The sequence below is a fragment of the Trachemys scripta genome, chromosome 8 (assembly GCF_013100865.1).
Source record: "Trachemys scripta elegans isolate TJP31775 chromosome 8, CAS_Tse_1.0, whole genome shotgun sequence".
Lineage (NCBI taxonomy): Eukaryota > Metazoa > Chordata > Testudines > Emydidae > Trachemys > Trachemys scripta.
The window spans coordinates 49,535,919-49,548,155 of NC_048305.1; the positions used below are offsets into that span (position 1 = coordinate 49,535,919).

Genomic DNA, 12,237 nt, shown 5'->3' on the forward strand with positions numbered 1-12,237 from the left:
GGCCTTACACTGGTTGTACATCGTGGTAATTCTATTGACCTAGGTGGAGTTGTTCCTGATATAGATCAGGATGAGATCAGAATCATGACCATGGAGTTTAGAGATGGAAAAGACCTGTTAAGTCATTTAGTCCATCCCCTGGTCACTACAAGAGTATGCCCTGCACTGAATGTTCTAATTCTTTGGAGCAGAAGCAAGAACAAGGTAAAAGGATCTGTTTGAAATAGGCGATCTCTGTATTAGACATGGGGCCTGAATTCAAAGCCTGGATCCAAATACCCTTGGACGAGGGCAGAATCCAGATCTGGTTCCTATCTCTGGTTTACGCCCTTTATAGGGAGAAGGGAGGGTAATGCCTGTGGTAATGAAAGTTGAGATAGAACTTAAGTCTTGGCTTTGTGTATTTGGGTGAGTTGAGGGGCAGGGGGCCAAGGCCCTGGAACATGAGCGGGCTTGGAGTTAGGGGACGAGTTGTCTTCCTTAGCACTGGGAGGTAATAGGCAATCTCCTTGAGACACTCAGGGGAGACTGCGGCTGGTGCAGCATTGCACAACTGGTCAAACGAGGTGGGGAATAAACTCCTGACCTGTGATGAAGCTGGTGGAGGTGAATCCACTCCTCATCGCATCCTGGGCTGCCTGCAAGCGTACGGTGTATTCTGTGGTCTCCGAAAGCCCCTCTAGGCGGATCCAGGTGTCCTCAGCATCGACTATCAGCTCCTAGATGCGGATCACAAAAGTAGGTGGAAGCCAAGAGGTGGAACCCAGATAGCATGTAAAGAGGGAACAGAAGCCAGGAATTTCTATAGTGCATGCTGTCTGACTGAGGATCTTAAAGCCATTTACACCCGCTAATCTCTCAGCACCCCTAGTAATATTACCTCCCCCATTTCCCCAAGGAGTAAACAGAGAGAAAGTGACTTACCTTAAGACACAGTATGTTGGGGCAAAACAGATTAGACTCCACATCGCCTGACTCTTAGGCTTAGCTTTAGCTGCTCAGCCATGTTTCCTCTTTGAACTTCAGCCCAGGGGAGATTTAGGGTGACTAGACAGAGCAAGTCCTCCAGAATAGGAGGTGATGTGCAGATGCTATTCATGGTCCCTGTGTACATGGATTACTGATTTCCATAGGCCCAGGGAACATGTTGGAAGGCAACTGAGGTGCTTCATGGAAAAATGAGTAGTTCAAAAAGCCTCTTTAATTCCTAATCATTTAGCATGAAGTTCAGCCCTCGGCAGAGATCTATGTACTACTTACTCTATTGGAGCGGTGGTGATGGGGTTAAGTGGTATACAGGCGATTTCCTATTCCTCTGCAGAGAGGTGTATTTCACTCTTCCCTGTAGACAACTGATGGTCTGTTTACTGTACCTGCTAGGACCTGAATTCAGGACATCGTCTTTCCCTTGAAACAGGGCATCCCTGATGCCCAAAGCAGCGTAAAGAGTGGATCTGGCCAGCTCTGTTAACCAATTCCTAGTCTATGCTCTCTGTTGTTTTAATCTAGCTGGTGTTCAGCCAGATCATGTGGCTCTTATTGAATCCCTTACTGAAATGCCAACATCCTACGTCACTTGCAAACTAGTAATACTGTCAAAGGAAACTATTAGGCATGTTTGCAATGACCTATTTCTGATAAAGCAATGTTCATAGGCAGGTTTCTTCCACATAGTCAGATATTGACACACTCATAAAATGATCAAACACACTGTGCTGTAGGGTGAATTAGTTGCCTGCATCTCTCTTTCTACTCTCCCCAAAGATAAGTACCATATTAGCCTCCTTCCATTGCTCGGGTACCTTTCTCCAGGCTCCAATGACTAATTTTCAGAGGTTCTGAAATTTTCTCCACTACTTCTTCCAAACATTCTAGGTGTATCTTGCCCATTTGGACCTGCAGATGTGGGCACTGATTTTTGTCTCCATCTCCTGGCTTACCCCAGGGATTGTGACCTATCTAAGCATTATCTAATAGTAGTGTCTATGAGGAAACTTGTGTCTGTCATCCGGGTCAGCCTGAGCCTCAGTATTTATGCAAAACCCTCAGAAACATTGTCCTTCCTCTGGTGACTTAGATTGACTCATTTATTAGTCCCGCCCCACCACACCAATCTCTGGTTCTTGTTTTAGTGCAATCCCCTTTATCAGTGAAAACTCACCTTTCGGCTTCCATCAGTCGATCTATAGGTCATGATGTAGTTCTCGATCTCTGCCATTGGAGGTTGCCATGAAAGGAGGGCGCTCCGGCGGGTGACCTCAGTGGCAGTCAAGTTAGTCGGGGGATCCAGAACTGCAAAGGTCAATAGGAACCCAGGGAATTGGGAGTCTGACACACTAGCATTGCTATTACAGCTGATTGAAACAGCATGCTGGATCCATGAATCATGGTGACAGGAGTGCTGGCTGAACCACAGAAGTCTGGGATTTCTCACAATCCTGTGCTCAGCCCATCCATTCCTTTGCTCTCCAGGCCAGTTTGCCCACCCCTAGCTGGAGCTCCACTTACAGGGCACTAGGAACCAGATAAATATTCTCCACATGGACTTTTTTTGTCGTGCAATTGCTCTGAACTGCATGAAGCACAATGTTTGTCAAGTAGCTATTTAATAGTGAAACAGATCCCATTGTTCTCCTGTATACAGCCTTACGGCAATGGGCAAGAAAAGGATCTGATAAGGGTCTCCTCTGGAAGCCATCAGGAAATCTTATCTGGGGGATCAGCAGAAAGGAACTGCTGAGTGTTTGAAAAGCATCTTCCTGAACCTGACATCTCACATATATCAGTATAGTCTGGTTCTTATACCATGCCTATCATCATGGTATCTGTGTGCCTTTCTGGTTCCTGAGCACATAAAACAGACTGTTTAACAATTTATTTGGCTTCTGTTCCCCAGCTGGACAAAATAAAAACCGCTAAGGACCACTAAGATAAGTTAGAGAAGGGAAGAAGTTACCGTACGTACGAGTCGTAAAGTTGGTGCTGATGGTGCTGCTAGTGAGAGGCCCATTGGTGGCATACATGGTGACCATGTAGCTGGTACTGGGCATCAGGTTGATCAGCTGGTATTCTTGGTTGGCCCCGTCCACTAGAATGGTCTCCCCTGCAACTGAAATCAGATGGACCTGGGGGCTTGGACTGAATACGGAGCCCTTCTGTTGTTAAAATATGACTAAGAAAGAACCATTTGAAACAAAAGCCTATCATGGCGGGTTGCCTGGGCACAACAGGTGGCATTTTACCATGTGTTGCCAGCATGTCTCCGCTCTTTGGGTGAATGATGTCCTTCTTTCTTCAGATCGCAGAAGAATGAGAATGGCCATTGCCCATACTCCTTACAAAAACCATGCCAACACCTGGCCCGTACATAGCACTTCCCATCCCAGGTTCTCCATGCAACTTACAAAGAACATAAGAATTATGATCACCATTTTACAGCTGGGGAAACAGGCTTAGAGTTGTGGAAGGTCACAAAGCAAGTCAGCAGGATTAAAACCCAGCTCCCTCCCCAACTGGATCATGCTGCCTCCTTTCTTGCTACTAACTGGTAAACTCGCTGCCCTGCAATCTGTGAGCAGAGCAGTTTGGTTTGGTGTTAGAAGCAAGCTTGGGCAGGAATGGGTTTAAAGCAACAGATGTAAGAAAATGTCAATTTCAGCCTCTACATTGAAATAAATGAAAAAATATCCACCCTCAGTTGGTGGGAGTGCAGACCTCTCCCCCACCTTGCACCTGCAGAAATTGGGTAGCATTGGCCCTGTGGCAGGGCAGGGAGCCCTGCAGGGCCAGCAAAACCCCATTCTCTGTCTGGGGATGGAGCCATTCAGCGGCGGGATGGCCTCCTCATGGCCAGTGGTTTGTCCTCTTCCTTAGCCAGGATCTCTGCTGTGCCAAGCCATGATCCCTGGCACCTTGCGCTCCAGTGTCTTGGGCCCCTCAGCCATGCAGGGAGCCCCCTGTAGCCCTACTGTCAATTATGGGAACCCCCTATAGCCTCCCTTTATTTCCCTCAACTGTGAAAATCAAAATATTTAAAAATTGGGGAAAAAATAAAAAATAGAAATCAATATTTATTGTTGAAATTGTAAAAAAACCAATAGAATTCAGCCAGGTCTATGCATAGGGAACTCTCTCTTTGCCCACTGGCTGCATCTTCTCCATTTCCCCCCTCTTCAGTACTGGGGCTAACTGGAGGCTCTCTCGTATTCATGTCTAGTTTTGGTGAGCTGGGCTAGCTGTGAGGGTGTCTGGAGCTCAGATTGCAGGGTCAGCCTCAAGATTCCTTGTCCTCAGAGTGCTGGGGCCGGGAGCACCGCAGAGGGGGATGGTCCCTGTTGGTACAGTGTCAGGGCACCTCTCTCTGGATTGACAGGACACTCAGGCAGGAGTAGGCTGTGTAATGTGTGTGTGAAAAAGTCAAGCAGGAATAGATATCAGTTTGAAATCAGGGCATGGCTGGCCCCTCTGCCATCCTGTCCTAGCTTTTCTGGTCTTTGCGTGGCTTTGCCAACCAACCCAGAGAGCAAAATCCACCTTCTAATTTCCCATAATGATAGAATCCCTTTAAACCAGCTGTCTGGGAGGGGGTCAGGCTAGTTAATTAATTTCTGATGCAGCTAATAGAGTTTAGCTAGTGGTGCTAAAGCCACGTGCAAATCTCGCTGCTTACAGGTTGGAGGCAAACCAGCTCGGCTTTCTGGCTTCACAGACGTACCCGCGTAGTGCGTTAGCACAATGACGTAGTTCTCGACTTCGGAAAGAGGCGGGTTCCACTGCAGCAGGGCTTCTGTTGGGGTGACGTTGGTGGCAGTCAGACCCAGAGGGTGGTCCATGGCTGAGAAGGAACCATAAATTCATCAGGGGATGGGTGTGAAAAGGAACTGGACTCTCTGGGGGTGAGGGGTGAATTCCAGATTAAACCCCAGGAAAACCTTCCTAACAGTAAGAACAGTAGGACAATGGAACAGACTGCCTCGGGAAGTCATCGACGCTCCTTTACTGGAGGTGTGCAAAAGAAGGCTGGGTAGACAACAAATCCTGCATCTTGCAAGGGGTTAGACTAGATAACTCTTGTGGTCCCTTCTAACCCTCTGGTTCTATGATTCTAACTCCACTGCATATGGGTTCAATAGTTTCTATTCCTGCTAGGCAGATTTTTTTTAATCCACTGGGGCTTTTTTATGCTGCTGCTAACTCTGTGGGGTAGAAAACCCTTGGAGTAGGTGAAATTTCTGCTCTTGCTTCCTACAGGCTACTCACAGATCCCCATCTGCCCATGGCTATGATGCATTCCTACCAGAAGGGCTGCTACTGACGGTTGGTACTTTCCTTAGGAAAGGATGTTTTACCATCAGCCAATCAACATCAGCTTCTGTGACCTGCCCTCTGGCTGCACCGTGGCCACACTGTGGATGCATGGTTCCCCTCTGCACTAAGGCAGGCAGACTTTCTAAGGGCTTTTGTTGGACATATTTAAAAAGTCCATGTTGGGCCCACAGGAACCTTGTTCGTTGAGTGGAACTTGGGTCAGGCTGGCACATGTGTAAGCAGAGTCTGGATGAGCTCCCCTGACATCTAGTGGTGAGCTATGGAAAAAGACTTCAGAATCTGATCTCATTTGCATGGACACACCCACCTTGCCAAGGTGCTCAGCGTGATGGGATTGCTTGCCCAAATGATCATTTGTGGCTGGTGTTGGATTCCCGGTCTCCTTATTATTGGGGCAGGAGTAATAAAGAATTGTTATCCTTGTTGTGTGAACCGAGGGCAGCAGAGCAGAACATACCCCAGTGGAGGGACTCACCCTCAACTGAACAGTACTTGCTAGGCAGGGCACATGGGTTCTAAAGCCCAATGAGTGGAAAGAGGGTGGGAAGAGGTACTTGTACCTGGTGGGGGTGGTTCCTGTTTAAGGGTCCTAGACACCACTTGACCCTTCCATAGGGTGACAAGACAGAAAATGTGAAAAATTGAGGTGGGGGTAATAGGAGTGTATATAAGAAAAAGACCCCAAAATTGGGACTGTCCCTATAAAATGGGCCATCTGGTCACCCTACCCGTCCACTCTCCATGGTATAATAAAAGAGCTAATTTAGACTCAGTTGAGGGTCTTGTTACAGCCTGCAGAGCTGAAATCATGGATACCGATGTCTAAGTATTAGACCTACTTTGGGACAGTGTCTCTATTGCAAGAGCCAGCACGGGTGTTAAGTGGTGGGGGAGCCCTGAAGACATCTTGGCAAGTGGCCAGCTGGGCAGTTGGCAGAGAGGTGTGGCAAGCGGCTAGCAGGGCAGCTGGTGGAGAGGCGTGGCCAGCAGGGCATCTGGCGGAAAAGTGTGGCAAGCGGCCAGCAGAGAAGCTGGTGAAGAGGGCCTGAGCAGAGCCCTGCAGAGGTGTGGCAATTGGCCTTTGGGGTGATGAGCGAGTGCCCGAGCAATGCAGCATGTAAGGTGCCTCCTTACCCCCCTCTGCCTTCCACGGAGGATGGGAGGTGAACTTTGTGGATGAACCTCTAAACTCTGGGGCTGCATGGCCAAGGACAGCAACTGTGAGTGGGGTACTGAGAAGGAATGGGCATGTTAAAGGGACTTTTGGGTTGCTGAACTTAAGACCCTGAGGGGAAAAGGACACTGCCCAACTTACCTGGGGGTGGGTCTTTTGCTCACGGTTTGTGTTTATGAACCCTAGTTGTGGTGTTTTCCCAGATTAATGCTGAGTTAATTCTCTCCTTTTATTAAAAGTTTTTGCTACACTCAGACTCTGTGCTTGCAAGAGGGAACGTATTGCCTCTTAGAGGCGCCCAAGGGTGGTGTGTAATTGTTCCAGGTCACTGGGTGGGGGCTCGAGCCTGGTTTTGTGTTGTATTGTTGAAAAGGAACCCTAGATACTGAACCCGGCCCTTGTTGCTGCTGGCTCCATCTGGCAGAAGGGTTACACATGGCATTTAGAACATTGTGAAGTTATTTCAAAGTGTGGCAATAGCATTGGATGCCTTCATAGTGCCCCTTTCCCTGAACCAGTAATGTGCACCACAAGTCACCAGGAACAGAGCGAGTTACGGATCTGAACCTCTTTTAAACTATGGTCATCCAAACAATGAGGTCACCCTGCAAGTCAGCGGCAATCCTGGCTCCCTTGTCCCCACTCCTCTTGCCTCTCCGCACATCACGCCCTGCCAGAGAGCGTGCACAGCACAACCTCTGATCTCGTCAATGGAAATGTCCCCCACCTGTATACACGATGCTGGAGACCCGCTCGCTCTCCTCCCGGCCCCGCACGCTGCTCAGGCTGATCTCGTACTTGGTCGCTGGCTGCAGGCGGCTGAGGTTGTATTCAGCGACGTCGTTGGCGACTGCCGTGCTGTCCACTCTTCCTGCAAAGCGCGGGCAGAGCAAAGAGCTTCACGGTCGCTCGTCAGATCGTCCTGCTCTGAGCAGGAGCCTAAAGAAGCTCAGGCTGCAGTGCAAGGAGCAGAGACCCAGGCAGAGTTCCAGGGTACAGGCAGGTTAGGGGATATTGAAAGTATGTACTTGGAGGAGACGCATGGACAGTAATGTGAGTGGCCCTTTGCCACCTGCCTTGCAAGCCCCAGTGTAGAGGGCATGCCGGGATAGTGGGGATATGCCCATTGTGGGTTGGAACAGCCCCATGGGGCTGCTCTAACTTATGTCGGGCTATTTCATCCTCTGGAGCAGTGTCAGATCTGGAGGGCTCGCAGCCACCTTTCCCTTGGGCTGGTCCTCAGTGCCTCGCATCTCACAAGGTGCAGCAGAGTGGATCAATAACACTGGGGCCAAATTCACTCTTTGTTCTTGTTGGCTTTGGTACCAGCTGCTGGTGGCGGGATGCCTGATGTCAGGGAGAATGTAGCAGTGTGCAGTGACGGCACTGTTTCCTCCATTGACTTTGGGCACTGCATTGCCCCCTAATCTGGGCATCTCTATCTCTGGTTTAGTTCCTAGCAAGACCCCAGAGTTGCTCTGGAGCTGTTCTAGTAGGGTGAGATCCCTTAGGGTATGTCTGCGCTGCAGCTGGGAGCATGCATGGATAGATGCCATGCTAGCTCTGCTTGGGTTAGCTCGCTCAACAGAGTACTCATCACGGGGGTCTGGGTGGGCTTATCCTTGGGAGGCTGGCCTGAGCCACCACCTGCACCACCTCAGCCACATTGCTACATTTAGTGCACTAGCTCCACCAGAGCTAGCGCATGTCTGCCTACCTGTGCTTGGAAATGTGCTCCCGGCTGGGTAGACACACCCTGAGAGAAAGACTCAGGACCTGTGTCTGAGAGGTGCTGTACCCTCACCCCTCCCATAGGACCTGTTCCCAGCAGGTGTGGAAGTTAGAGCTCTGTGTGTATTACCAGCCACATCATGGTGCGTCCCCAGGGGGCTTTAACTTATTATGCCAAGGCTGAACTGACCCACATCAGTTGGGCAGAGGGTTTTGGTGACTGTGGAGGTGGCCTGATCAGTGGATAGGAAATGTCTGCCCCCTCTCCCATTCCTACCATGCACTCTGCAGTGCTGGCTTCTCCCTATCGTGTACCCCCCCCTGTAGTCATGGCCAGAAGCCACCCATTAGAGCCCACAGCCAGCTTTGGAACAGCCTTTAGAGCAGGCAGTTGAGTTACCTTGTGCAGATCGGTAGGACACTCTGTAGTGGTCAAAAGTTGTGATAGGAGGGGCCCAGAAGATCATCACCGAGTCCTTGGTTACATTGCCCACAGTGAGGTTCTTCGGGGGGTCGATCCCTAGAGGAGACAGGCAGAGGCCAGATAAAGCCTATGAAGCAGTCACGGAACACTGATTGCTGGCTGAACCAGCGGTCGATCCAGCCAAACACTCCTGCATGCAGAATTTCGTAGCACAGTCACCCCAGATGCCAGAAAGGGGGGCTACGTCTATTGGACTACTCATCTGTAAGAAAAGCCAGGTTATGAGGACAGTATGGGTGTCTGCAAGACAACCCACCAGAGGGTTTAAATAGCCAAACTCAACAAGGAATGCTGACATCGAACCCTATTCTATGGTTCAAAACCCGCCAGGGCTCTGAATGTGAGCTGGGGAAACAAAAGGCCTGGTGCAAAGCTCAGGGAAAGAGTCTCACTGACTGACTCCAAAGGAAGGTCTGAATGCTCAGCCCCTCTCTGGAGCTCTGCCGTGTGTCTGGAAATGGGTTAGCTCCCACAACTCCCATCGCTCTAAGCCCATTGTGCGTTTGTTTGTGGCTGCTTTATCCTAAACTGGAAGGATGAGGTTGGCTATAAAGCAATTTCAGACCACAAGCTAAACACGTTCATTTTTTTGGCCACGGTGGAGATTCCAGGATTAAGGGAGGCTAAACGTTTAATCCCCTTGTACTGTTTTGGGTTCTGTTGCCAAGGCAAAGACAAGAACAATACGAAACTGGATATGTAGCGTGCTGCAATGGGAGCCCAAGGCGGATTATCTGGTTCTGGAGCATGTAGAACCGGAGGCCTGAGACAAACAATCTAGCTATGGGGCATGTGGAATTGGAGCCTGAGATGAATAATCCCTTTAAAATAATGATCCGTAGAGGCAGCAACTTTCTTTTGTAAAGATAAATTATTCTGTTAGCTCCAACTCTGGAGGATGGTTTTGAGCCAGGAGTCTCTATTACCGCCTGTGTGTATCTTGGATCTCTTCTCCAGCTGGAGATTAGGCATGAGCATTATACCCCATCAGACAGCTGCTGACTTTACCTGTTGTGATGGAGCCCACTATGGGCTCGGAGCTGACCAAACCATGCACAGCCACCAGTGACACGATATACTCCGTAGATGGCTGCAAGCCAGACAGGGTGGCGTGTCTCTTGGTGGCATCTAGTGTGACCTGCTTGGTCTCCTCCTTATCTCTGGGATTGTAGTTCAAGATAAACCTGTCTGCCGGAGGAGAGGGGTCACTCCAGGTGATGTTGAGGCTGGAGGAAGTCACATGAGAAAAGTGCAGCTGTGTGATTGGTCGGAACCCTGGAAACCGAAGAGAGATGTTGCAAGTCTGTCATGGAATGATTACACTCAAGTTGCATATGTCAAGACATCCATCATACAGAATTAATAAGATAAAAGTCTCATTCATGGAGTGTCCCAGGCAGAAGTATGACTACATGCTGAACCACTTCTCGCTGGGTTATGTCACTATGTGGCATGATGCTACTGTAAAATACTGGGATTCACTGCCCAGCAGTGCCAGATTGAGAGGCCAGCCCTGGTCTCTCTATTAACTTGAACCGGAGTTGAGAACAAGAGGAAAACGGAGGAAAAAAGGGTTTCAACCCACAAAATAAGCTCCACCCAGAGACGACTGGTACCTGCTGAGAGTGGGAGGGGGGTACAATTTAAAGATTCACCCCCCAAACAGCTTGAGTCACGCTCCGCCTAAGCACACCCCGCCCTTACCCTCAGCGGCCCCTCCCTACAGCTCCCAGCTGTTTGCTGCTGCCTCTCCCCGCAGCTTGCAGCTCACCAGCTCACCAGCTCCAGGATCTGCTGCACAGGGAGGGGGCCTAGCCAGCAACCTGTGGCAGAAATCTGGGGTGGGGGACACATGACCCCGCGTACCCCCCCATGCATCGCCTCCTGCTCTACCTACAATAGTCGCCAGACACTCTCAGTGGATTGGGCAGATATTCAAAATCTGATCGTATGTATTGTCTTGGTTCCTTGAGCATGGGCTCTGCAAGCCTGGCCCCATTGACTGAGTCAAAAATGGAAGTAGAGGTATCTCACCAAGGCCACCCCCCATGGTGCTAGAATGAGACATCCCTCACAGTAAATGGTGTGGATCTGTGATCCCCCCACCCTTCTTACAGGCTTTCCCAAGCAATGACACAGTGAACGATGCTGCTATTTCAGTGATCATCACTGGGTATCTGAGTTCACCACACAGATGTATGGGCAGTTTACACCTTTTGGATGAGCTGTTCCAGACTTGGGCAGACATCTCTGCATCAGTTATGCTCAGCTCACATTTGCAACCATAACAGTTAGAGACCCCCCCCACCCCTAAATAAAATGTTGAGATTTGGGAGCACAAGATGTCAGGTCAGGAGATGTGCCAGCACATTGCACCAACCTGAGCCCTGGCAGAGTTTGTCCCAGCCCCTCCCTACCTGTGAATGCATCCACTGTGGACTCCAAACTCTGCTGACGGCCTCTCTCGGCAATGACTGAGATGGTATATTCTGTACCGGGATCCAGGTCTGAGAGTGTCAGCTCAGACTTATCCTTGGGTGCTGTCACCTCGGAGGCCATTCCAGAGGCTGGAGTGAAGGTGATGCGGTAATGGTCTATGGGGCCCTTGGCGTGGGTCCAGGCCAGGGAGATAGACGTGTCCGTGGAGGCTGTCACCACGAGGTTCTGAGGGCTGTCAAGCTCTGTAGGAGGAGATGATTATGAGGTAAATCAGTGGCTCTCAACCTTTCCAGACTACTGTACCTCTTTCAGGAGTCTGATTTGTCTTGCAAACCCCCATGTATCACCCCACTTAAAAACTACTTGCTTACAAAATCAGACATGAAAATACAAGTGTCACAGCATCCTATTTCTGAAAAATTGCTTACTTTCTAATTTTTACCATATAATTTTAAAATAAACCTATTTGAATATAAATATACTTACATTTCAGTGTATAGTATATAGAGCAGTATAAACAAATCATTGTCTGTATGACATTTTAGTTTGTACTGACTTTGCTATAGTTTTTTATGTAGCTGGTTGTAAAACTAGACAAATATTTAGATGAGCTGATGTAACCCCGGAATACCTCTGAGTACCCCGAGGTTGAGAACCGCTGAGGTAAATTGTAATGCAAGCCACAGGCAGGGCCAGCTCCAGGCACCAGCCTACCAAGCTTGTGCTTGGGGCGGCACCTGGAGGGGGGCGGCGCGGTGCTCCGGCTCCAGCCGCCGGGGAGAGCGGAGCCCCGGCTGGGCTCTCCGGCCTCCCCCTGGCACTCTGGCCGCCGGGGAGAGCGGAGCCCTGGCCGGCACTCCGCCCTCCCCCCGGCGCTCTGGCTACGGGGGAGAGCGGAGCCGCGGCAGGCTCGCCACCATCCACCCGGCGCTCTGGCCGCCAGGGAGAGCGGAGCCACGGCGGGCTCGCCGCCCTCCACCCGGGGCTCTGGCCACCGGGGTGAGCAGAGCCGCGGCGGGCTCTCCGCCTTCCCCCCAGTGCTCTGGCCGCCACTCCGCCCTCCCCCCGGCGCTCTGGCCGC

General features: G+C 50.3%; 1 protein-coding gene across 4 annotated transcripts in view; it reads right to left on the reverse strand.

Moving 5' to 3' along the window:
* The window catches only part of TNR (tenascin R), a 153,023-nt gene that overhangs the window by 12,575 nt on the left and 128,211 nt on the right, over window positions 1–12,237 (reverse strand). For 3 of the 4 annotated variants that reach the window (XM_034779399.1, XM_034779397.1, XM_034779400.1), the window contains 8 exons: window positions 11,135–11,398; window positions 9,726–9,992; window positions 8,634–8,753; window positions 7,230–7,373; window positions 4,715–4,834; window positions 2,966–3,109; window positions 2,162–2,292; window positions 587–719 (listed from right to left, as the gene is read on the reverse strand). In XM_034779399.1, the coding sequence (XP_034635290.1) occupies window positions 587–719; window positions 2,162–2,292; window positions 2,966–3,109; window positions 4,715–4,834; window positions 7,230–7,373; window positions 8,634–8,753; window positions 9,726–9,992; window positions 11,135–11,398 (1,323 nt within the window). The remainder of the gene's footprint in view (window positions 1–586; window positions 720–2,161; window positions 2,293–2,965; window positions 3,110–4,714; window positions 4,835–7,229; window positions 7,374–8,633; window positions 8,754–9,725; window positions 9,993–11,134; window positions 11,399–12,237) is intronic. The other variant, XM_034779398.1, reaches the window with a different exon arrangement.